Source organism: Chiloscyllium plagiosum, chromosome 12 (assembly GCF_004010195.1).
Source record: "Chiloscyllium plagiosum isolate BGI_BamShark_2017 chromosome 12, ASM401019v2, whole genome shotgun sequence".
Lineage (NCBI taxonomy): Eukaryota > Metazoa > Chordata > Chondrichthyes > Orectolobiformes > Hemiscylliidae > Chiloscyllium > Chiloscyllium plagiosum.
Window position 1 is genome coordinate 19184074 of NC_057721.1, and position 27010 is coordinate 19211083.

Here is a 27010-nt window from a genome sequence, read left to right on the forward strand (position 1 = left end):
GAAGAGAAGCTGAGTAAGGTTGGGTTATTTTCTTTGGTGTAGCAAAGGTTGAGGGGATGTGTGGGTGGGACCACCAGATAAAGGTGTATAAGATTATGGACAGAATGAATAGAAAGCAGCTGATCCCCTTAGTCAAAGGATCAATGAGAAGGAGCACAATTTTAAAGTGAAATGCATATAATTTGGAAGCAAATTGAGGAAACAATACACCCATCTGGAATGCAATAGAAGGGAGGGTGGTTGATGTGCGTAACCTTAGATTACTTCTAGTGTGGAAACAGGTCCTTCAGCCCAACAAGTCCACACCGATCCGCCGAAGCGCAACCCACCCATACCCCTACACCTAACACTACGGGCAATTTAGCATGGCCAATTCACCTGACCTGCACATCTTTGGACTGTGGGAGGAAACCGGAGCACCTGGAGGAAACCCACACAGACACAGGGAGAACGTGCAAACTCCATACAGACAGTCGCTGGAGGCAGCAATTGAACCTGGGCACTGACACTGTGAGGCAGCAGTGCTAACCACTGTGCCACTGTGTCGCCCACTACCTTTAAAAAGTATTTGAAATCTCATAATTTTGAAGGCTATGGGCCTAATGCTGGAAAGTGTAAATTAGTGTAGATTTGGTGTAGCTTTAATGGTAACAGACTTGATAGGCAGAAGGGTCTCTTCCGCAATGTATGATGCTATGAAACATTGCGCCTGTTTCAAAGTCACAAAATGGGTCCCATCCATTCTCTGGTTAATTTCTCGTGGGAATGCCTTGTCCAATACAGCCAACATGGCAACATAAATATTGTTTTCCCTTGTTTTGTTATTACTTGGGAATTGTCCTGATGACTTCAATATATAAACGCTTTAACAAAACGTGAAATCTCTCTTATTTGGTCAGGATCATTCGTTCTGCGATGTTTCTAGTGAGTGAGCGTTCAAGGTTACTGCTCCAAGGCAATGTCAAAGAGGCTCTGCAAGTTTAATCCATTCTTTTCCAGGGAATGGCTTGACCCACAACAGTCAATATACCAGATCTGTTCTCCTACCGAAGACGATGAGATGAGAAGGAAAGAAAATTATTCCACGCTGCTTTAAATATGTTGATATTTTAACTTTTAAGTTTCGAGTACAGCGCATTGCACTGTCTTTCATATGTCAAATTTGTTTTAAAGGAGCCAAATCTGCTGCACACCATTTGATTTGCTGTAAATGTGTTAAACTGGTCGTGCAATAAGCAACACCATCAGCTCCGCCTTCTCCCTGATTTAGGGCGTGCCCAGCCCCCTCCCTGTGGTTTTGAGCGATGCCCAGAGCTGTCTTTGTGGAAGTTATCCCCCGGTCCAGTCACTCCCGCTCTTTGTTTCCTGGGGGGACACTAAAGTCCCGCGGACCAGGCGGCGCTGTTACTCAGGCCGACTGAAGGACGCTCGGGTCTCGGGCACCGCGGAGGCGCCTCAAAGAGGAGGAAGCCCTTGCGATTGTGACCTCAGAGGTCGGAGAGCGGGATAGGTCAGTTGTACTTTGGGGAATGTCGGCTCGCTCCCACGCAGTCCTGCCGCTTGGAGACGGCGGCGGAGATGACTGGGCGGGCTGTTGGAGAGAAGGGTGTGGGGCCGGGGGTTTGGAGGTGGGGCCAGGGCTGAGGGGATGGGCGGGGTCATGCCCGTAGGGGGCGCGGTCAAGATTGAAGGACATCAGGGCTGGTGGGCGGGACTACGGTTGGCGGCGCTGCAGGGGCGTGGTCAACACCGAAAGGGGCGGACCAAGGCGCGGTTATGGCTGGCAACGCGGAATGGGCGTGGTCAAGACAAGTGCCAGGAGGGGGCGGGGTCAGTACGGATGCGCGGGGATCATTTTGTCGGAGGCGTGTCCATGGCGTTGGGGGCGTGTCCATGGCGTTGGGGGCGTGTCCATGGCGTTGGGGGCGTGTTCAGGGCGGTGAGGGCGCGTTCAAGGCCGTGGGGGCGTGAAAAGTGTTCTGGGAGGGGGGTTGAGGATGAGGACGAGGACCAGGACCAGGACCAGGACCAGGACGTGGGTATGAATGGAACCAAGGCTATGTGCATGTTGCAGATGGTGGATTCTGTAATTGGACAACTGTTTGATTTTGTTTTATGCTTATTATTTTTTTAAAACTGCCTCTGGTTTTGAGTTATTGAACTGGAACCTTTTATGCATCACATCAGGTTTGTTTCTCCCTTTCTTACGCTTTGTTGTATACAGCAGAATTCCAAACATGTTGCCAGGACTGCCACTACTACCCGTAAGGTCTGTTCTCATCATGGCACATTGAGAGCAAACAAAGCGTCACAGTGACTCAGTGGTTATCATTGCTTCCTCACAGCGTAAGGGGATCTGGGTTCAATTCCACCCTTGGGTTACTGTCTGTGTGGAGTTTGCATGTTCTGCCTGTGTCTGCATAGGTTTCCTCCAGATGCTCTGATTTCCTTCCACAGTCCAAAGATGTGCAGGTTAGGTGTATTGATCATGCTAACTTGGTTCATAGTGTCCAGGGATATGCATGCTAGAGGGATTAACTATGGGAAATGTAGGGTTACAGGGGTAGGGTAGGGTACGGTAGGGGTGGGTTGGGGTCAGTTGTTCTCTGGATGGTTGGTATGGATTCAATGGGCTGAATTGCCTGCTTTTACACTGTAGGGATTCTATAATTCTAAAAGTGGCTTGAGTGCTTTCTGACAGTAACTCACATCTGTCAACAGACTAATTTCTGCATCACCTTTCTTTTGGAAGAGTCACACAAATTCTTGACTAGTGAGTCAAAGATTATCAGAATTATATGGGAATGTGGAGTTGAGGTTCCAGTCAGAACAGACATGATCCCATTGAATGGTGGAGCAGGTACATGGGGTTAAATGGCCTTCTCTTCTAATTTGTGTGCTCTGAAGCTGTTGGCCATGTTAATGATTGGATAGCTGAGCATCAATCAGGGTTACCCAAAGTAAAGAGATTGCATCCTTTGAGAATAAAACATTGCAGGACCATGTGGCTAAAATAAGAAATAAGATGTCTGCAATCCTCACTCCCATAAAGTCATTGAACGTCTTGACACTCATTATTGTACTTTGTAATCGAACCTGTAGCTGGAGGCAAGCTCAGATGACAGTTCACAGAAGGGAGCTGCTTAGTGCCAAAAGCCTTGTGAATGGTATGAGAATAGCAGCACACCCAATGGTGTACCCGGACCTGAACTACAAGCTAGCAGTCGCTCACATGATAGACATGATGTGGAGGTGCCGCTGTTGGACTGGGCTGTACAAGGTCAGAAGATACACAACACCAGAGGTGGGAGAGCAGTACAGGCAGCTGTACTTTCGGCTGCTCCCAGGCAGTCCTGCCTCAGCAATTTCAATGTATTTCCAATTAAACTAATCATATCACTGAATGACAAAGAGGTGGGCAGGCTTGTGGTCCACCCCTGGTCCTTCATGATGTTTCCCAGACACTTCTTGAGGCTAGTCACAATGGATACTGTTGAAGATCTTTCCTGCTTTTCTAACTCACATGTAAACCAAATATGGGCTCTGTTACTTCTCATTATTGGCTTTGGTTCAATGATGTATGATCTTTGTTGGAATCCATCTTATGCAGGTATAGTTTGACTTTCAGCAACTTAGTCAGGGATTTAATATGCTTTTTGAAGTATTGACCTCCTTCTGCTTGTGCATTAGTCGGTTCTTACTGGGAGGGAATGTCTTTCTTGGGAGTGTTGTCTCATAGTTTCTTCTATTACATGGCTCTGTAGATGATTGAGAGGTGTAGATTGGAGTGATAAGGCGAGACTCTGGTTTTGGCATTTGCAAGAGTACTCCTAACCATTTTGATATGTATTTCTGTAAATGTATGACCCCTTTGGTCATGTAGTGATGACATTATGACATTGAGTGGACCCCTGAAATTCTCTGGAGGTAATCTGAGTCAGATTGAGACACAATATTTGTAGTGATTTTTTAAAAAAATGAGTAGGACTTAATTGCTGAGGTGATTGTGGTTGCTGTCAAGCCTTTTATCTTCCAGAAAAAAGGGAAATTTGAGTAGTGGCCTGAAACTGGGAGGGACTTGATTGTATGAATAAATTGGCTCCTGATCTGAGTGGTACTTCAGTAGGTATAATTTCTTTTTTCTACTGTGTCTTTCTGTACTTCTGGCATACATTGTATATAGATGCCTATCCAGTACATAGCTGGTTTGGCTAGTTTAACTCGATCGATTCCCACGTGACCTTCATTTAGCTTCTGGAGAACTTCTTTCTGCATCGTTATAGGTATGGTTTTTCCAGATCAAGCTAGAAGAACACTTTCTCCTAGTGAGAGGTCATCTCTAATATCCACCAATATTGCAGTATTGGTCTGGGCTTGATGTTCCTTTTAGGCTTAGACCAATTGCCGATGGAGCATTTTTAACTTTCATCCTTACTCATATCTCTAATTTGATTCAGTTTTGGTGATGTTACTTTCATTAAGTGATGGATCTTTATAACCAGATCCTTAAATGAGATAGGCTGCTGCTCTCCACAAATACTTAGCCTCAGGATAGCAAGGCCATCTGTTTCAGTGGTGTATAACATATAATTAACACTTTATTTTTGTTTTTGTGTGCATTTCTATCACATGGGTTGGTCCAAGCTGTCAAATCTCAGTTCCCATGCATGATGTTGACTTGATTTTCAAGAAGGTTTCCTTGGTAACCACCATCTTTTAAGTTTTCAGGGAATATCATCAGGTATAGTCTGAGTGAGTGGGGTAATGTTACTGTGTTCTCTTGGATCAAGCTTCAGCTTTAAATTGTTTTCATTCCATGGCTATGCCCTTAATTCTCATGGTTTTCCTGATCTGAATGCATTAATTTATTTTCTTTGGGAACGGTCACATCCAGCCACTCATGTAGTTGTGTGGATCCTATGCCTATTGTGTTCTCAATCTTATCATCACCTTCCAGAGTGTGGTGTTTTTGATTCTTTTTCCTTATTATTCACCATGTTGCTGTATCTCACGATAGTCACAGCTGATGGGAATATTAGACTAGCCAGATTCCAGAGTGAAACCTGACTTGATAGACAATAATTTTTAGTTTTTCAATTCAATATTCCATGTTGGACAGTCACTGAACATATTCACAAGAGGCTGTAAATGTACTTTTAAATAACATAGGTTAATTACACAAATGAAATAAAAATTTTAAAAAGCTATCTATTTGGTCAATTTCAAATAATCTTATCATAAATAGCAAAACGAAAGATTCAATTCTGTTCATCAACAAAATGCTTTACAGACTCTTAATCCCAGAGAAGTATAACTGCTATCTTCATTTCAAAATTTCTTACTGAACTGATGAGGTTATAAGCATTTTCTTTCCATGACTTTCTGCACATTCACCAGATGTGATTGTCTGAATTACAGTCTCTACCCAAAGCGCCTACCCACCAGGTTAATTCACTGACCTTTCTCACTGAGAACTAAGGCAAAAAAAACAAGGCTTTGCCTACTCTTCAACTGTTAAACAGCATATCTGCTCATGTGGATCTTTTCTTTTGAACTGTCACCCTGCTTTTAGACCCTGGCTTCCTCTTTTGTAAGTTGTAAAAGCTCAATAAGCAGCAATTATCTCTCCAGGTAGCTTCTTAAGTCATTGAGCTTAACTCTCATGATTTCTTAGATAGGCAGTCTTTAGCTGATGGTTCCAAATGACTCTCTGACCTTTTCGTTTTTAAGAAAAAGCAGACCTTTGCAGCACTTAAAACCAAAAATCCTTTGACCTTTAATTTAGAATCCAAGTTCCCCAATAATAACATATTGTAAGCCTTCATCATGTTCTGATAATTCATATACCATCTTTCTTTGTATGTTTTCCCAATGATTTGGTGTTATACAGATTCAACAGTTTAATTCACGTGTGTCAGTTCCTCTGACTGAACTTATGGTTGCCTGCAGCTTTTGCACATCTTTCTCTCTCAGCTGTGCATTATGTTGCTGCTGTTCCACTGCATCCACCCTGCTTAGTTACTCTTCGATGCTACTGAAACCTAACTGTTTGGATAGGCAGCATGTTTACCTGTCCACCCCTGGCTTTGTGTGTTCTGATAATGTCTGCAGTTTGTGATATTGTGAGCTTATTACTTTAGACCTTAGGTATTGTACTTTCCGATGTACAAAACCCAAAATCAGCTGATCTTGTTGTCTTTCACTTTTGTCCTTGATTTTCTATTTTCGGGCTGCATTTATCAGTCTTGTGAAGAAATGGTCATAAGGCTAAGCTGGTTCCTGCTTCTGTCTTTGAAATTGGTATTGGTAGATCCAATGTTTTGATTTTGATTGGAAGGTGTGTGATGGATTTTTCACAACTGTTGTCTGGGGTTTTGCTGTCAGCTTTACTCGGCTTCCAGCTATTAAATAAATTAAGCCCTTGCTCTCCTGCCCACAAAATGATGTTGCTGAATTCTTCCTCTTCATTTATGGCCTGTAGCAACCTATTGAATATCAGACTTCAGTTTTGTTTGAACTTCCCAAATGCTTTCACAGCATCATTACCCTCCCAGTCTGCCGTGCTGCTGTCTGTTCATTGCTGCAGCAACCATTTTGATTTTGCATGATTCACTCCACATATCTTTCTGACACATTTAGATTAATTTTTCAATTTAATTGAGCATTAAATTCACCTAACATGTTGAAGTTTTTGTTTATAGACAGCTATCACCGCTATATTAAGCCTTCTGGTTCCTACACATCTGACCTCTTTGCTGGAGCTTTGTTGAGTACTCTTTCAGCTCTCCATGTGGCTGGTAAACTGATATGTGGTTACTCTGAGCATGACAGTACTGCAATAAAATGTGATGCCTCGGATATACGTTCTTAGAATGTTTTTTTTTACTTCAGTATTATAATAAATACAGACAACTTTTCATTGGTCAGTGATTTCTTTGCGTTTTACTTTCTCTTCCAGGTTGCTCAAGAGCAATGTAAAAAGTTTAATCTCTAACTTGTGTAAAACCTGATCAATCCTAGCAACCAGAATTTGTTGTGACTGTCTTTTATAGAAAACACATTGATGTATGTTCTTCTTGCTTCCTAGAATACTCATTGCCATGAGTTTTTTCACTGTGAGATGGGCTGGAATTATTCCTGTTCATTAATCAGATTACTGTACCAGGCCAGTTGTGAGATGACCAAGTGTAGGTGTAGCTTTTCCTATTCTCCAATGAGGAGAGGACTATGGCCTTTACATTACCTCTGGTATAGGCTCTGGAGCCACTGCCTTCACTTCCTACTGTAAAACTGAAGTGATGTGCTGCAATGCTGTCACTAGCATAAGGCTTTACCAAAAAGAGAAAGCAGATCTGTTAAAATTCCGTGGAACACAGGAATACAAGTAGGCCAGTGAGCCTTTCGAGGTATCTAGGCAAAAGTGAGGGCTGCAGGTGCTGGAGATTAGAGTTGAGAGTGTAGTGCTGGAAAAGCACAGCAGGTCAGGCAGCATCCGAGGAGCAGAAGAGTTGATGACTCGGGCATAAGCCCTTCATCAGGAAGCCCGAAACATCAACTGACCTGCTCCTCGGATGCTGCCTGACCTGCTGTGCTTTTCTTGACCTGCTGTGCTTTTCCAGCATCACACTTTCAAGGTATGTGGCAGTTCACCACCTTTTTATTCATTCCGCGGGTAACTATTAGATTGGTTGATGTTGTGAACATTTCCCTGAACAAAAAATAAAGCTACGGCTTCTGAAGCCCTGAAAGAAAAATAGAAATGTCAAGAAAATATGAGAGTTGATATTTCAGGCAAAAATATATTTTGCACCTGTTGCAAAAATCTAGTGTAGAGGTGGTGTTCTAGAATTTAATTTTTTTGAAGATTTAAGAATTAACCTTTTAACAGGAGAAAATGGTGCATCTGATTGAGAAACTGATAAACAACACTGAAATAAATGCAATTCAAACAAGCTGGAGTTTGTTGCATTTAAAAGGTTGGGACTGTGTTAACTTAAGAGGTCAATAGCTAGAAAATCAAACTCCTAAACAGCAGTCAGCTTGCTGTTGGTGCTGGCTATTCTGGAAGAACTGTCTTGTCTTTTCTTCCCATCTGCTCCAGTGGTGTGTAGTAACGTTTCTGAATAGGTCAATGAAAACAAAAGACAGAAAAGCTGTTCTGTATTTAGAAAGCAGTTCCAAAACCATGCCAGCTTTGGGTCTTATTAGCTTATAGCTCCTTAGAAGTCAAAAGATCAAGATGGATCTACACAGGAACTAGAGTCAGTGCTAGATTTGTTTCTACTAGATCTACGATGCAGTCTGTGGTCGGTAGCTGGTATTTACTATTAAACCAAATTGGTCTGGGGAAAAAAATGAACAATGACTGTTGAAGAAGTGTTTGGTGTGCTTTTGTTTATTGTTCAGAGTATTGAGTACAGGAGTTGGGAGGTCATGTTGCGGCTGTACATTGGTTAGGCCACTTTTGGAATATTGCACGCAATTCTGGTCGTCTCCTTTATCAGAAGGATGTTGAAAGGGTTCAGAAAAGATTTACAAGGATGTTGCCAGGGTTGGAGGATTTGAGCTACAGGGAGAAGCTGAATTCGCTGGGGTTGTTTTCCCTGGAGCATCGGAGGCTAAGGGACCTTATAGAGGTTTATAAAATCTGGAGGGGCTGGATAGGATAAATAGACAAAGTCTTTTCCTAGGAGTGGGGGAGTCCAGAACTAAAGGCCATAGGTTCAGGGTGAGAGGGGAAAGATATAAAAGGAACCTAACGGGCAACATTTTCACGCAGAGTTCTGCGTGTATGGAATGAACTGCCAGAGGAAGTGGTGAAGGCTGGCACAATTACAGCTTTTAAAAGGCACCTGTGTTGGTATATGAATAGGAAGGGTTTAGAGGGTATGGGCCAAGTGCTGGCAAATGGAACTAGATTGGGTTGGGATATCTGGTCGGCATGGGCGTGTTGGACCAAAGGGTCTGTTTCCATGCTGTACATCTCGATGAAACTGTGACTGGAAGTTTCTTCAAGGAAAAAAAATCCAGTTATTCCCCTCAGTAAAATACAGTTAACTTTGTTGCACTTGGAGTCCTGCAAGTCATCAGCTTGATATCGTAGCAGTGAACTCTTGGAAACAAGGAGTATTCTCCATCATTTTAAGTCATTGCACAGGAGTTGCAGGATGGTCCATGCTGGATCTGTGGCGTCTAGAATCATGAGGTTTTAAAGGAAAGTTTGAGCGTCGCTTAACGCAGAAATTTGCTCCTTTGGCAAATAAATGGAGAGCTGAAGAGAATTCAGAGGGTGGTGATCTACCTTTCAAGATTTTATATGAGAAGGAAACTGTTGACGAGATGTAAAAAAAAGAACTGAGTTTATAACATGGGTATTTATATGCTATAGTTTTAAATTAATAGTACTTGTTTAATTTCATTTAATTAGCAGTAGAATTTTGTGTGTAAGTGTGAAGTTTTGTGGCATAGTTCTGTCGGTTAATTGCGAGAATGGTGTCATTTTTGAGGAAGGTAACAGATGTGGTTCCCTTATCTAAGGAAACATTCTGGCATTGGAGGCAGACCAGAGAAGGCTTGGAGGTATGGAGGGACTTTCTTATGAATAGGTTAGCCCTGTAGCCATTGCAGTTTAGAAGAATGAAGTGACCTTATTGAAACATAGTTTAGATGTGGAGAGGTTGGTTTGTCTTGTGGGAGCATCTAGGATCATGGGGCATAATCTCTGAATAAGAGGTCACCATTTAAGACAGGGATGATGAGAAATTTCTTCCAAGATAGTGCATCTGTGGAATTCATTATTGCAGATGGCTGTAGAGGCTACTTCATTAGATATATTCAAGACAGAAATAGACATTTCTCATCGTAAGTAAATCAAGGACCATTGGAAAAAGGCAGGAAAGTAGTGTTGAGGATTATCAGATCAGCGGTGATCTCATTGAATAACAGAACAGACTCTGGGCTGAGTGGCGGATGTTTTATGGCCTTATGGTCTAACTTTAGAACATAGAACATTATAGTGCAGTATAGGCTCTTCGTCCCTCGATGTTACATCAACCTGTGGAACCAATCTGAAGTCTATCTATCCTACTATTCTATTTTCATCCATATGTTTATCCAATGACCATTTAAATGCCCTTAACATTGGCGAGTCTACCACTGTTGCAGGCAAGGTGTTCCATGGCCCTACTACTCTGAGTAAAGAAACTACCTCTGACACCTGAGTGGTTAGCACTGCTGCCTCACAGCGCCAGAGACCCGGGTTCAATTTCTGCCTCAGGCAACTGTGTGGAGTTTGCACATTCTCCCAGTGTCTGCGTGGGTTTCCTCCGGGTGCTCCGGTTTCTTCCCACAGTCCAAAAATGTGCAGGTCAGGTGAATTGGCCATGCTAAATTGCCCATAGTGTTAGGTGAAGGGGTAAATGTAGGGGAATGGGTCTGGGTGGGTTGTGCTTCGGTGGGTCAGTGTGGACTTGTTGGGCCGAAGGGCCTGTTTCCACACTGTAAGTAATCTAATCTAATCATGTATTAAAGGAAAAAGGAAGGAAAGAAATGTGCAGATGTGTATTTTTACATAAACACACACAAAAAAGCCAGGTTGCTTTACCTTTCATGAGTATAATTCAACTAACTTCTCTTCAACAGTTTCCTTCTCTTACGAAATCTTGAAAGGTAGACAACCACTGTCCAGAATCCACTCTGAATTCTCTGCAGTTCTTTGTTAAGCAAAACTAAGTGTTTCCAACTTCAGGTGAGCACTTTAGACATATTCTGAATCTCGCTTTGAAATGTTTAGCTTATTTGATGCTGCTTTTCTCTTTTAATTTACATTTTTCCATTTTAGGTTAGTCTGCAATTAAGTAAAGCAAGAAATTGGAAGAATGCTCACAATACGAACGTGTTTTCTACAGTTGTCACACGCGTTAAAAGCAAAACCAGTGTGCAAGAGGGTAACTTCAGTCTGCATGGTGCATAGACACTCTCACAAGTTAGCTTCTATCCACAGTGTCTTCAAACTTAGTGAGAAGAAGCAAAACAGTATTATTTTTCCATTCAAAGACTTGGAAAGGTACCTGGTCAAAAATGTAAATAAAACGAAGTTTCAAATGTTTGCTCCAAGTTTTGAGGATATTGGAAATGCAGAACAACTCTTCACACCTTCACATAAGCACTGTATCGATTATTTCACCTCTGCTGTCAGGATTGATCATGCACCAACAACAGCACAGCCAGAGGTTAGTGCTACTTTTCTCCATAGTTCATTTATGACTTATTATGTATCAGTCATAGAATCATAGAGATGTACAGCATGGAAACAGACCCTTCGGTCCAACTTGTCCATGCCAACCAGATATCCCAACCCAATCTAGTTCCATTTGCCAACATTTGCCCCATATCCCTCTAAACCCTTCCTATTCATATACTCATCCAGATGCCTTTTAAATGTTGCAATTGTGCCAGCCTCCACCACTTCCTTTGGCAGCACATTCCAAACATGTACTTCCCTCTGCGTGAAAATGTTGCCCCTTAGGTCCCTTTTATATCTTCCTCCTCTCACCTTAAACCCATGTCCTCTAGTTCTGGACTCCCTCACCCCAGGGAGAAAACTTTGTCTTTTTATCCTATCCATGTCCTTCATAATTTTATAACCCTCTATAAGGTTACCCCTCAGCCTCCGACGCTCCAGGGAAAACAGCACCTGCCTATTCAGCCTCTCCCCATAACTCAAATCCTCCAACCCTGGCAACATCCTTGTAAATCTTTTCTGAACCCTTTCAAGTTTCACAACATCCTTCTGATAGGAAGGAGACCAGAATTGCACGCAAATTCCAAAAGTAGCCTAACCCAATGCCCTGCACAGCTGCACCATGCCCTCCCAACTCCTGTACTCAATACTCTGACCAATAAAGGAAAGCATACCAAGCGCTTTCTTCACTATCCTATCTACCTGCGACTCCACTTTCATGGAGCTATGAACCCGCACTCCAAGGTCTCTTTGTTCAGCAACACTCCCCAGGACCTTACCATTAAGTGTATAAGTCCTTCTAAGATTTGCTTTTCCAAAATGCAGCACCTCACATTTATCTGAAGTAAACTTCATCTGCCACTCCTCAGCTCATTGGCCCATCTGGTCAAGATCCTGTTGTAATCTGAGGTAACCCTCTTCGCTGTCCACTACACCTCCAATTTTGGTGTCATCTACAAACTTACTAACTATACCTCCTATGTTCACATCCAAATCATTTATATAAATGAGGAAAACAACAAGCAATAACAACTTCTGTTGTTGAAAGTTAGAGACATTTCATCAATTTTCTTTGTCTTATACTCAGCAGGACAAGCCATAAGAATGACAATAATGGGGCAAAGACTGGAATAGTGCTGAGTAGCAGTATATTCTGATTGGTAGAGGCATCGCCATGGAGAATGTAGCAGTTGAAGATGATTGTCAGTTAACCACTAGGCTTTGTTTAGATTTCAAACCAGGCAGGTTGACACTGGTCAGGGTGTGAGAATCACTGGGTTGGAGAAAGTGGAAACTGTCAGACCAAATAATGCTGAGTGCAACTTGTAAGGGTAATGAGGATCTGAAGTCAATGTGTTGGGTAATGGAAAACCTGGGGAAGTGGTTGGTGACAGACAGAAGATAGGATGCGGGTAGCAAAGTCTACAGTAAAGAGATATTTGAAGATATTAAGCATGGGATTAACAAAGGTGTCGATGAAGTTTATATCAGCAGTGCAGTGGGCATAGAAGAAGAGATCATTTGAGAGTCAAATCCAGTGAATGATAAGACTCCATGATAAGAAGTGAAACCAAAGGAGCACAAAGTAAGGTGAAAGCTGCCAGAGGAGGATTTTTTTTAAATGAGGCCAGATGTGGGAATGAGTAAAGAATACAGTCTCAGCAGATAGCAAGATATTAAATGGAAGCTGTATTAAAGTCTGTAAAGTTGGTAAGACATATAATTCACCCAAGGAGAAAACAGAACAATTCTCCCTTTGACTATGGTTCCAGAGTTCTGGTACACTGAATAATGCAGTAATCTCCCTGTCTCCAGTATTCTGTACCTTTTGGTATTGGAATTGGTGCCAACTATATCAACTCTCGGAAGAGTTTCAACTATTGAATGTGGATTGGGGAATAAAATTAATTTTGACTAAACCATGAAAGTGATGGTCATAGGATGGAGAGATTTTAATTTCTCTTGTGAACATAAGCATTGCTGGCTGGCCAACATTCATTGGCCTTGAGAAGGTGGTAAGCCACCTTTTTGAACTGCTGCAGGTTGACTCACAATGCTCTTAGGAAAGAAATTCCAGGATTTTGACCGAGTGACACTGAAAGAATGGCAATATGCTTCCACGATTGGATCGTGAGTAGCTTAGAAGGTAACTTTCAGTTGGTGCTGTTTCCACTAAATTGTTACAGTATCTATACATACAACTTGAAGCCAAGGGTTTGAAGCCCTTACACAACTCAATCAAAATATCATGGAATTGAGATCTTTGATATGAATGGTATTTTTGTTTCCTTTGCAGGTTTGTTTTATAGGCAGAAGTAATGTGGGAAAGTCTTCATTGATAAAAGCATTGTTTTCCCTGGTTCCTGGCATTGAAGTTAGAGTTTCAAAAAATCCAGTGAGTATTTACATTTTGTACTTCGTGAAATGCACATTTATTTTGTTTCAGGTAATCAATATATACCATACTTCACTGACATCATCTGTGATATCCTGAACATCCTGACTCCAAAGTTAGAGGTTCTTCAGGTACTCCTCTTCTTTCCCCTGAATCCCTTTGTAATCCCATAACACTCCTGCTAACCTTAAGTTGATCGCCCAAAGACTACTTTTCTAAAAAACACAAGTACCACGGTGCTGTAAATCAGAGATAAAAATAGAAATTGCTGGAAAAGCTCAGTAGGTCTGGCAGCATCTGTTGGAAGAAATCAGAGTTAACACTTCAGGTCGAGTGACCCTTCTTCAGGTCACTCAACCCAAAATTTTAACTCTGACTTTACTTACTTCTTTTCTCTACCTCCCCACCTCTTTTATTTCTTCCAACGACTCATTCTCTGTTAATCTGATACGCTCACAGAATTCTTTACTCAGGATTCCGATTTTGTAGATGACATCCATCCAATGTTCTCTCCTCTGTAATGCTGCTAACATAGTTTTTAAAAAGTACTTCAAGAGAAGAAAGAGGAACTAACAATGTTCTGAATGCAAGGTTTTATAAGGTGATTACATTTTGAACTGTCTCATTAACTCAAGGTAAAATGACCTACTCTCAGAATCGTTAAAGCATTGAAGGAGGTCATATGGCACATCATATCTGCACCAACTTTCCAAATGAACAGTTTACTTAGTGTCATTCTCCCAGTAACCTTGCACATTCTTCATTTTCAGATAACAGTCCTATTCTCTTTTGATTGTTTTAATTGATCCTCCCTGCACCACTCTCTGCCAGTGCATTTTAGATCTTAACCACTCCGTGCAAGAAACATTTTTTTTCTCTTAATGGGAGGCTTTTGCTCTTTTGAGTTTAAATCTGTGCCATCTTGTTCTTAATGCTTTCATAAATGGGAACAGTTTCTCCCTCACTACTCTGTCCAGTTCCCTCACAATTTTGAATAATTCTATCAAATTTTCTCCATTTCTCCAATGAAGAGAGTCAGTGGATCTGCCATATGTTCTGCATAACAAGCCTAATGTAGCAGACATGCAGACCTGGGGCAGATTTTATTGAAATGCACATGCCAGGCTTAACACCTAGAAACAAAGGTAGATGTTCTTGTTATTGAAGATCTTCTGTCTCAGAGAAGTGGATCAAGGAACAAGAGAGATAGGGAACAACAGTTGTTGCAGTGTGCAGAGAGAAAAGGCTGCTTTTCCTGTTAGTTGCCAGACAATATGCTGAGGAAAGTTCGTCTGCTGTTTTAAGAAAAGGAATCCATTGTGTTTTAAGGGCATTGGAACATTTGTCTTTGTGAGACTGGGACAAGAAATCATCAGAGTGGCAATGTTCTGCTGCAAGTTGGTTCTGTGAGGAATGAGGGATAGAATCATCACTGGTTGCTTATGGGTTTCACCTGTGATTAATGCTTTGTGAATGATTATCCAAACTCCCAATTATATTTCGAAAGTTAACTAATAATTAGGTATAAGATTTCTTCATGTATCAATTCCCATTGTGCTAGGAACTAGAAATGATTTTTGTTTTTGCTCATCAGAATAACATTATGTTTGTAATAGGACAATATTATTCAGAAACATGTTTCCTCTGTAACTGATGCTTGGCTATGTTTGTAAACTGTAACAAAAACACCAAACCTGAACTAAGGTACCATTACATGAAAGGAGGTTTCTTTAATTCAGGAGTTAACTTTTGCTTTTGTTATTTTAGGGACATACAAAGAAAATGAATTTCTTTAAAGTAGGCAAGGCGTTTACTGTCGTTGACATGCCTGGCTATGGATACAGAGCACCTTCTGATTTTGTGGAAATGGTAGAAAGATATCTCGAGGCAAGACAGAAGTAAGTGCCACATAGTTTCTGTTTTGATCACTTGTTTACCCCTTAATTTTGTAAAAACGGATGATAATTGTGTCAAGGACTATGCACATGTAAATAAAGGGTGACTTAGTGATAGGATACTGGCCTCTGTGCAGTTATTTCAGAGGTGACAAGAGTGGCACTAATGATGTAACCATGGCAAAAGCCTCTACCAGCTGAAGCCCAAATGGGCACTACAACTGGCTTCATCGTTAGAAAATAAGGCAAGTGGAGCATATCAGTTGCAGCATATTCCAATAGAAGTGGACACCCTCACTCGACCGACTGAGCTTGGGGGACATCGCTTTAGTGAAGGCCTCATTCAGGGCTTATCCTGAACATAGGGACTCTCGGTCAGCCCACAGCAAAACCCCAAAACAAAGTCAAGCCTGTGCTAAACAGTTAACATTTTCTTCAGGATCCAGGCCGGCAAGCCATTGTAGTTGCTGCCGGTCTGCTGACTTGAGATTGAAAAAGAGTCCCACTAGGTCTGAACTGAGTAAGATAATTCATAGGCTGGAATCCAGTAGAGTGCACATCCTGGAAAACCCACCTACATCTGGCTTGGAACAATTAAATTGCTTAGTGATATCCTAATCAGAACCAATCAAAATAAACGTCTGATTAAATGGTCACCTGTGTAATGGAGGCTGATACTGGCACAGTCTTTAATAAAACTTACTGCCAGCAGATCCCCCACATTCATGGAAATGGCTAGGTAAACCCTGGACACCGTCACACATCGACAATGCAGGTGCTTTTCATGGGCTCAACATTCTTAGTCATTGTGAGTACCCACTCAAAGTGGTTAGATGTGCATAGAATCCATTGTTCAAACATGGGACAATGGTAGAAAATTTATGAGCATCTTTTTCAGTACGTTAGCTCCAGGAAGTGTCGGTCACAGATAACAGGCCATTGTTTACCAGCAGGTAATATAAGTATTTCCTAAAGTTGAATGGCATCTGGCATATAAGGATAGCTCCATATCATTCTTCATTTAATGGTCTGGCAGAAAGTGCAGTCCAGTCTTTGAAGACTGCCTTAAAGACACAGCCTATAGCTTCACAAGATATCAAACTGTCCAGGTTCCTATTTGATGGTGGGACCACCTCTCATGCAGCTACAGGGATAGCTCCAGCAGAGTTACTGATGGGGAGAAGACTCTGCACCAGGTTAAATCTGACCTTACTGGGCATGGGGGTGGGGGCGAAACAAGATTCCTTTAAGCAAGAGAGACCAGTTTACATTAGAGGACGAAGTTTGGTGCCAAAACTACGGAAATGGCCCTGTATGGGTAGCAGGCATGGTCAACGCAATGTCAGGCCCCATGTCGTACAAAGATGGGGTAGGTGAGACAGTCCTGAACAAGCATATGAACCACATGAAAGCTGCAAACTCGCAACGGGAAAGGAGCAAAACATATCCATACCATTAGAATAGCTGGAAAGGCTGTTGGACCTCATGGGTTAGACAATAGACATTAGACAATAGGTGCAGGAGTAGGCCATTCTGCCCTTCGAGTCTGCACCACCATTCAATATGATCATGGCTGATCATCCTTAATCAGTATCCTGTTCCTGCCTGGTTCTCCCAGGCATGGTTCTCCAACTCCATTTAACCTCAGAGTCTGAGATGGACACAGCGGATGTCGCAGCCTCAACATCTTCACTACCTGAAGAAGAGGATGAATTTCTTCTGAGACACTCCGGGTGCAGGAGGTGGGTTATTGTCTGTTACACAGCGCCCTTTTCCAAGGCTGAGATGGAGAAACTGGACCTGATGCAAAAATGCCCCAGTACAGGCCTATACCTGTGGTCTTAGTGGGGGAGGGATGTAGTGGTTGTAACAAGGTCAGCCAGATGTACTTTGTAGAATATAAGTTCCCTGATTTGGGCTGTTAATCTGATCCAAACAGGGAGCCCTGGCTGACAGCTATAAACAGGCGTATCATCTTGTTTACTCTGAGAGCTGGCTCTGAGGGAGCTGGATCAGTATCAAAGCAATTAAGGGAGTTCAGTAAATGCTAACTATTACCAGACCTCATCCCATAAATGAATAATAAACATAATTTAATTAATAATTAGTTGATACAATGCGGTGGATGGTAGATCTCTCTTAGTGGATACTTTACGTGAACTGAATGGCCTTCTCATCTTTTTGTTTTTGTTGGTTTTATGGTCACCTATCCCACATGTCGAAGTGTTTGTTTCTGACACCTCATGACAGATATGAAATAAACAGTTCCAATATTCAGCACCTAAAATAGTTATAACAATGTGAAAATTGACTTGATTGTGTTTTTTCCATAGTTTAAAGAGAACATTTTTGCTATTGGATGCATCAATAGGAATCCAGGAAGCAGATCATATAGCAATTGAAATGTGTGAAGAGTTTGGCATTCCATTTGTTGTAAGTAATAAAATCCAGTTACCTAATTTTACTGATGATTCCTATCCCCTTTGGATTCCCTTATTACAAGAACATGGGGCTGCCTGTTTGCAGACCACTGCCAATGCTTGAGTTGGCCTGGAGTTGAATGCAAGTGCTACAGGTTGATTGTTCCTTTGCAACCTGGCTCTTCAGGAAACCTCTTCTTTTTCTGAACTCCCATTTGTAATCCCCTGCCATAGATTTGGCCTGTCTGACAATAAGCTGCAGCTGTTACTCAGTTGACTGTCACAATAAGCTGGCAGACTGTCCTGAAACCTTTGGACATTTAAATCCAACCAAGACTGATGTTCTCACTATGGGTCTCTCTCTCCCACAAGAGAAGGCGGTAATATTGTGATTGGCTCTGCATGTTTGCCAAGAACCCATCAGTGTTTAACTCAGTTTAACTTGAGGTTCAACCCTTGGTATCTACATAGCTGCATTTGACACAATGGATCAACACGTTACATATGTTCATACAATCAGTCGCTATGTTCCAGTTGTGGACATGATCACCGTATTTGAAATGTGTATGTTCTGGGTCATTACGATGATCCACAGATATGTGATCCACATATTCGGCCTAACAGGAGTTCCAGGTGTAAGCACAACGGCAGCTTTTTCACAATGCCTTGCCTCATGACATAACATGGATGTGCTTCAAAGTTTCAGGCAACATAATGTCGAAACAACTGTCCTACCCCATCACTGAAACCATATTGATCAAGCTGAACCCATTCTCAGTGTAAACTTGACTGTTTTTGTTGAGAAAACCTGGGGAATCTGTATCTAACAGTCCCTGATATAACTGACGTCTGTTCCCCTTTTAAAGTTACGAAAATACTCAATAGGTCACGAGCAAAACATACATTTCTCTGTTAAGCTAATGATGAAAGTGGTTTTCTCTCACTATTTCCTGTTCAGAATGTAATCTCAGGACTACTACCAAACCACATGCTAGTAGGATATATCAGACAAATACATGGCTGGGGAAACGGTGTTGCCAGGAGGGATTCAGTTTCCTGGGACTCCTGGGTGGGGGTGGTTTGATGGTTGGAGTTTGATACCGTTATAAGCAGGGTGGTCACATCTGATTGCAACCAGGACTGATGTCCTCATCGGAACCTGAGCAAATAGGTAGAGGGAGAAACAAGGATATCAACAAAAGACAAAGTATGAAGTTGAAATGCAGGGCAGAAAAGTCGAGGGTGGAAAAATGGGGGCATAGTGCAACATAAAGCTAAGATGACTAACATGGTTAAAAAGAGAAGTCTAAAGGTTTTTCTGTCCTAATGCATGAAGTGGCACCCAGTGACTAATGGAGTACCATGAAGATCAGTGAGCCTCAGGTTTTCATGATATATATAAATGACCTGGATTAGGGAATTGAAAATCAACATTTCCAAGTTTGCTGACGACACAAAACTGGACAAGATTGATAGTTGTGAGGAAGATGCAAGGAGGCCTCAAGGTGTTTTTGAAAAGTTGAATGTTGGGCAAACACATGGCAAATGCAGCACAATGTGGTTAAATGTGAAGTTAATCATTTTGAACTGATAAACGGAAAGGTAAAGTGTTATTTAAAGGGCGATATATTAGGAAGTGTGGATGTACAAAGAATCTGAGTGTTCTTGTACACTGGCCTGTAAAAGTAGACCGGCAGGTGCAGCAGGCAGTTTGAAAGGCAAATGGTACGTTGGCTTTCCTTGTAGGAGGATTTGAGTTTTGTTTTGATCTCCATACCGTAGAAAGATATACTTGCCATAGGGTTCCTTAGGGAGGGCAGTAGTGTCCTAAGAGGAGAGATTTGTCCAACTGGGCCTGTTCTCAGCAGAGTTTAGAAGGATGATGTGGGATTTGATTGAAACGTACAACATTATAATTGGGCTGGATAGACTAGATGCAGATAGTACGCTTTCCCTGGGGACAGTGGGGAGCTGAGAATCCATGAACGTCTCAGAATACAATGTAGACTATTTAAGACTAAGATGAGGAAAATCTTTTTCATTCAAAGTGTAGTGGACCTGTAAAATTCCCTATCAGAAGGCCAGGGAAGTCAAATCAGTGAATGTATTCAAAAAGATAGAATAAGTGGTGAAGGCTAGTACATTTACAGCATTTGGACAGGTAAATGGATAAGGTCAAACGCAGACAAATGCGACTAGTTCAATTTAGGAAACCTGGTTGGTACGGACAAGTTGGGCAGAAAGGTCTGGTTCTGTCCTATGTGACTGTTTGACTGTATAAGGTGAAGTGCAGTGAGTGTCCTTGAAGATGAACTGTGAAATTAAGCATGTTGGTGCATCAGGCGGTAAGTAGGCAAGTAGTATGTTGCCTTCATAGCATGAGAATTTGAGTGCAAGAGTAGGGTGTCTTGCTGCAGGGCCTTGGTGAGACCACACTGGTCTCCTTATTTAAGGAAGGATATTCTGGCTATGGAAGGAATGCAGTAAAGGTTTACCAGCCTGATTCCTGGGATGGCAGGATTGATGTATGGAGAGAGTTTGCCATTTGGCTAACCTTTTGTTTCAGATTTGTCACTGAATTCAGATTTTGCTATCTGGCATAATGGGGTTTAGATGAATACCCCAAAACATTACTCTAGGCTTTGGTTCATGAACTAGTCCAGTGACATTTCCACTACACTGTCACCTCCCTCTCACAAACAGAGGAACCTCAATTATCCGGCATTCAATTAACCGAATTTCGGATTATCCAAACAAGATCGCAAGGTCCCAATGCTTAGCTAACTATGTTATCTGGCATTGATTATCTGGCATTCGATTAACTGAACGAAATACTCCCCACCTGTCTCCTTTGGATTATCAAGGTTCCTCTGTACACAAGTCTATAACATATACAAACAAATCCAAGTTAATGCATTTTTTTTTTAAATTAAACATGAGTACAATTTAAGTATTGTTTCTTGTTACTCTGTAGTTCAATTAAGAGCTCCATTGTAACTTAAGCATCATTGGAAAAAAAATTAGACAGTCTACCATGTCTCTCTACAACAATACTTATTGAAGAATTCTGAACACGTAACACCAGCTGTCAATATGCTTTCTGATTTTTGATTGCAAGCAATATAAGAATGCAGATTTGATTTTTTTTCTTGCATAATAAGATTGCACACTTGTGCAGGAAGTCATTAAAGTAGGCAAACTGATGGGCCACTTCATAAAAACATTGTTTTGCACATCATGTGAAGTAATAATGATAGAGCTGGTAAATTACATCCTTAGTGTAATCAGTAATTGCCTTCTTCTGTTATGTTCACTCCAGCTTGTATTAACAAAGATTGACAGGCCTCAGCAAGGCAATCTGCTGAAGATCATTCTAGGAGTACAAGGAGCGATAGAAAAACAAATGTCAGGGTGCTTTCCTCAGCCGTTCCTCGTGAGGTATGTTAAAAATGTATTTCTTTAAAATTCCATTTAAAAAATTGTTAAGATAATTAGTGGGAAGAAGCTGTGGATGCTGAAATTAGTTCTGTTGTTCACTGTTTCCTTTGTAAAAAAAAAAAAATGAATGGAATGGGGACATCGCAGGCTCGGCCTTGAAAAGGTAATGGTGAGCAATCTTCCAGAACTGCTGCAGTTTGGATGCTGTTAGCAGACACACAGTACTATTAATGAGAGTGTTCCAGAATTTTGACCCAGCCACGGTGAAAGAATAGTGATATATTTCCAAGTCAAAATGGTGAGTGGCTTGGAATTTGCAGGCCTTGATAGTCCATGTATCCAGTACCCTTGACCATTTAGTTGGAAGTGTATGTGGGTTTGGAAGGTGCTATCTAAGGAACTTTGGTGAATTTCTGCAGTACCCCTTGTAGATGGTACACACTACTGTTACTGAGTGTCAATGGTGAAGGCAGCAGATGCTTGTGGATGTGGTGCCAATCAAGCGGACTGCTTTATCCTGGATGGTGTCAAGCTTCATGAATGTTCTTGGAGCTGCACCTATTCAAACAAATGGGGAGTATTACAGGCAATTGCAAGTCACATATGAGGAGAACATAAAAATGAGATTCTCAATTTCGAGAAAAATACTCCAGTTTTCCACTCAAACGTTTTAATGGCTAGATGAGAATTTTACTACTGAGAATCAAAGAACTTATCTGCATGCATTACATCTCATTATTACCTTAATAGTTCCTCATTTGTATGCAGTTTGCTATTCCGCAGGCATGGAGATGAACTGGAAGAGAACAACTCCAGATGTGAAAATCTGAAGGATGCAGCCTCTCTTTGGCCAGCTTTCCCCAACGCTCAGAGAGTGCTCCATAGGCAGTGGCTGTCTGAAGCCTCCATCCATGGTGCATTTGGTGCATTTGAGATTGACCTCTGATACAACTCAGCTCCTCAGTACTGCACCTTGGAGTGTTCATTGCAATGCTGCTGCCGGGTCTCATTGCACATAGTGCCCAGTATACATTGGAAAAGTGTGCTCAAAGCCTTTAGGTCATTCTCTCAGCACCCATTCACTTTGTACCTACCTGGATGCTCACTGCAGCTTTGCTTTGCCTTTCAGTGCAGATAGCTGGTCAGGCAGCTTGTCCTGTTTGCCAACAGTGACCAGTCAAGGGGGATAATGGTCAGCAAAGGGCCTGGTTGTTTATCAGTCTGGAAAATTATGAAGGTTTCCCGAATGAGTGAGTGGGAAATGCAGAGGGTAAGAATTGGCTGTGGGTGAAAGCCGTTGAAGGAAAACATGACATGCATTGATGAGAGTTATGCACCATAAGGCTTGGAGGAAGGGGGAGGGATGGAGCGAGTAAGGTGGGTGCCGTTACAGAATTAAAAGTGAGTGAGAGGTAGCAAAGAGAAAATGATAGCATTACTCTTGCAGAGTGCAGAAGCCCATTAACCTTCCTCCATCCTGGGGGCAGTGTGCCCACCCAGCTGGCTGCCAGTGCATGCAGCCGGGACTTGTATATGATGTCTGTCATGTGAATGTCAGAAGGTCCCAGAACGGGCAAGCCCTTCACTGCAGCTGAGCACAAGGCAGTGTGAGAGCAGCACCACGGAGGCGGAATGCATTATTAATGAGATGAACTGCATAAAATTTCACAAGAAAAGTCTCCAGGATTTACAGAGGGACACTCTCCATGAAACCCTCTCCCAAAATTGATGCTGAGCTGATTTCTTAGGAAATAAATGTCTGTAAGCCAACTAGGTTCCAAATCTATATTTAAGCTGATCAGGTTTATATTCACCCACATGTAACTTAAGAGAATACTAAATTCTTTATAATTACGAACTCTTTGCCTTGCTCATCATGCTATCTGCATGGGAGCAAGCATTTTTCTGAGTTATGCCAGGAATGTTTATCTCCAGACCTTATTGCAGCCTCCATGTAGAAATAAATACAAGAACTGACCTGAAGACAGACGTGAGGTGAGAGTGATTGGCCTTGACATCAAGGCAACTTTTGACCAAATGAGGCATCAAAGAGCCATAGCAAAATTTAAATCAACGGCAATCAGGAGGAAAGCTCTCTCCGGATTGGAGTCACACCCAGCTCAAATGCAGATGTTTGGGGATTGTTTGACACCGATGATTTGAGCTTCAAGACATCACTGACAAAACCATTCTTAACCTAAAAAAAACATAAAATAAAGTGAATGTCAGGATCACAGTGTCCATGTGGAGGAGCCCGGTATTCCAGACAATGAGTTTATTGTAATTATTGCTAGGTGTACAGAGGAACCTCACTTATCCAATGTTCAATTATCCGAATATCGGATTATCCAGCAAGATTGCAAAATGCTCAGCTAAACTATGTTATCCAGCATTTTATTATCTGGAATTCGATTAACCGAACAAAATACTCCCCACCCGTGTCCTTCGGATAATCGAGGTTCCTCTGTATTGTACATTTTGCATTTGCTTCCCATGGAAGGTTATTTGACTGTGAATCAGTTTTTCTCTGTGGATCAAATGGGGAGTTTGGTGTGTGACTAAAATCATGAGGCAGCTCACATAGCAAGCAGTATGTGGGTTGATTCCTGTGCCATCCATATATTGATAGTGGCAACTTCAAATTTAAACACCATTCTGTTAAACTTTAGATCAAAGTTTTCACAGGTTGCATAATGCAGTATTCTCTTGAAAAACTTAAAGTATTATTTTTAAAATTTGTGACATTTTATTCCTGCAGCTCTTTGAATTATTCTGGGATTCATCTGCTGAGATGTTTCATAGCTCACGTGACTGGAAATCTTCAGATTAATGAACATAATTCCACGTCTTTAAGATCAGGAGTAAATTCTGCAAAGATATGAAAATTGGTTTCAGAACAGCACTGCATGTCTACAGTATCAAATACCGATTTGATTTGAAGGAACCACTGAATGCAGATTACGTGCAAATAGAAAAGTCAAATTGAATTTGACCTAATTGACATTATGTGTTCATAGAGTCATAGAGATGTACAACATGGAATTGGCTCCTTTGGTCCAACTCATCCGTGACAACCAGATATCCTAAATTAATCTAGGTCCATTTGCCGGGATCATGGGAAATATTACAGAACATATGTAACATCTTTGTGGAAAATTGTGGAGTTTATATATTCTGTTTACAAAATAGATTTATTCTGATTGTTTAAGTAGAATCAGTTCCTGTTATTCCTAAAACGTATTTCAGATTATGATTCCTAGAACCTTGCTCCATCATAATTATTCAAATTCCATTGTTGCATTTCTTTAAAAAGTACGTTTGAAAGATTGAAACAGTTGAAATGTTGAAAGCTTTTTCCCAGCAATTTACCCTTTAATGTGCATCAAGTGTATTCACGCAGAGCAAGAAATTTACTTTCAATAGTAGGTTGCTGTTAATGCATTCAAATGTGAAACAAGGCTATTCACATGCTGGATACAACAGAACAGCTTTGCAGCAAGAAGCATTTTATGATTATCATGTCTTCTTGACTGACATTATCTTTCAGAATTATTCTGGGTTTTCTCTATCATGAGAACACAGTATGATATTCTAAAAATGACAGTGGCAAAAACATTGCATGTCTCATATTTTAAGCTTTCTGTTTTCCTCAGCTGATCAGCCAAAAGTCAAAATTTACAAGTGCCTTATATTCTGTGCTCAGTCCTTTTAGTTTTCATAGGAGTTGTTAAGAACATTACTCACTTTATATAGTGATGAAGATAAATAGTCACATTCTAAGAATGAATTTTAAAAAAGGATGCTAGTTTCCATTAAAACTTGACAAAAAGAGGATTGAAAAGTTCTCATGGTGATTCCTCATCTTTGCATTGGGCATCATCTTCCATCTTGTAGCCGATTGAAAACATAATCATGCCTATCAAGATTCCAGGCACAAACTGCAGTCCTGCTTTTATACCGTTAATAAGCCATTGCAGTTATGTGATGAATAGTGTAGTTCTTAACTTTGTGTAATAGTGTACTGTAAAACATTAAATAAAACATCCTGTCACTAAATGAAGGATCTGTCTTAATAAAGTGTAGGTATAACTTTTTTTATCCTCAGGTCTTCATATCATCAAATACAATTAAAAATGAGTTGTTATGCAAGTCTCATACCATCCTGACATGGAAATGGAACATCAGTCCTTCTTGTTGGTGGATTAAAATTTTGGAGGGGGTTCCAAGATGGCAGAGATCTGGGAAGAACACATTGCAGAGCTTCGCACCATATCGCAAGTGGGACGAAGTCTTAATCCACCCTATCCGGCCCACCACAATATCCAGGGACTCTGAAAAGATTTTCACCATCCAGGGATGCCGAAGAATGGAGGAGGTACTTCTGAGGCCAGGCCCACGGCCCAGCCTGCAGGATCCTCTGACTCGATTATCTACCAGGCCTGGTGAAGGAGCTTGCGAAATCTCGCGAGATGTTGGGTAGGCAGATAGAGGAGAAGCTGGTCCCAATCTCTATCATGCTGCAGAAGCATGAACAGCAGCTGGAAGACCTGGAGAAAAGGACGGATGAGGTAGAACACAGAGTCACAGTGAAAGCTGATACCAGTTCCTCCAAGGATAGGAATCCAAGCGCTGGAGACACAGGTCTGTAATTTGCTTGACCAGGTTGATGACCTCGAACAGGGGCAGGAGAAAAAATACTCAGATCAACGGTCTGCTGGAGGGGAAGGAAGGTGAACGGCCGGTGGAATTTATTGAGGACAGGTTGCTGAAATTCTTAACTTGGAGACTGGAATGAGAGGCTTGAAGATTGAGAGGGCTCACCGGGTCACGGTGCGGAGGTCAGATCTAGGCCAACATCCTCGTCCTCTCTCGGCGCAGTTTCATCAGTATAGAGATAAGGAGAGAATTGTGGAAGCTTCCAGAGGGGAAGGATCCGAGGACCCTGGTTTACGAGGACACTAAGATCATGTTCTTCCAGGAGTTCTCAGCAGCGGAAAAGAAAATCCTGTGATGATGTCAAGAGAAGGCTGAGGCAGTTTGGGATCCAGTACTCTGAGATTTCCGGCTGTGCTTCCAATCACCTTAGATGGCTCTGTACATCTCTTTGACAATCGGAGAAGGCAAGCGACTTTGTGGACAAATTAACTTAATCTGATCAATTTAGTATTACAAATAGTAGAGTTGTTTGAGTACATCTCTACATTTTTTTTAAAAAAAAAAGAAGTTCAGTCAGGGCTTTCCTTTCTTTTTTATTGGTAATAGTCTGGCCTAAACTATGTTCAGGGGCGATTGGGATGTGTACTTTCAATTTCTAATTTAAGTTATACCAAAAGATGGGTGGGGTACTTACCTTTTTTTTCAAAATGTCTTTGTTCATATTCTATTCCATGGTGTATTTTCTTTCTTTTCTGCTTGTGTTTGTGGTGTGGCTCTAGCTCGGAGGAGGGAAAATGGTTGGGATGGCTAGATGCCTACTTACAGGCAGTTTATACCCGGTTCACGTATTTGAATGCCCTGGCTGCAGTATTGGCAGCGGGATGGGAACTTGGGTTTTGAGATGGGTAGTTTCCCCCTTTGGGCAGGGGATGAATTCCCTTATTCAGTGCCATTGGCACTTTAT

The 27010-nt window shown here is 41.6% G+C and overlaps 1 protein-coding gene across 5 annotated transcripts; it reads left to right on the forward strand.

Moving 5' to 3' along the window:
• Positions 1-775: 775 nt before the first annotated feature.
• On the forward strand, positions 776-25462 carry gtpbp8 (GTP binding protein 8 (putative)). 5 transcript variants are annotated; one of them, XM_043700620.1, is made up of 8 exons: positions 776-1510; positions 10642-10747; positions 10841-11231; positions 13539-13637; positions 15405-15535; positions 17866-17965; positions 21272-21390; positions 24149-25462. In XM_043700620.1, the coding sequence occupies exons 3-8, from the start codon at positions 10878-10880 to the stop codon at positions 24270-24272; spliced, it is 927 nt and encodes a 308-aa protein (XP_043556555.1). In that variant the 5' UTR covers positions 776-1510; positions 10642-10747; positions 10841-10877; the 3' UTR covers positions 24273-25462. The 5 variants fall into 5 exon arrangements, with proteins under 5 accessions (XP_043556555.1, XP_043556558.1, XP_043556559.1 ...); XM_043700622.1 differs by lacking the exon at positions 776-1510 and adding an exon at positions 2024-2187; XM_043700621.1 differs by lacking the exon at positions 776-1510 and adding an exon at positions 6702-6797.
• Positions 25463-27010: the final 1548 nt, after the last annotated feature.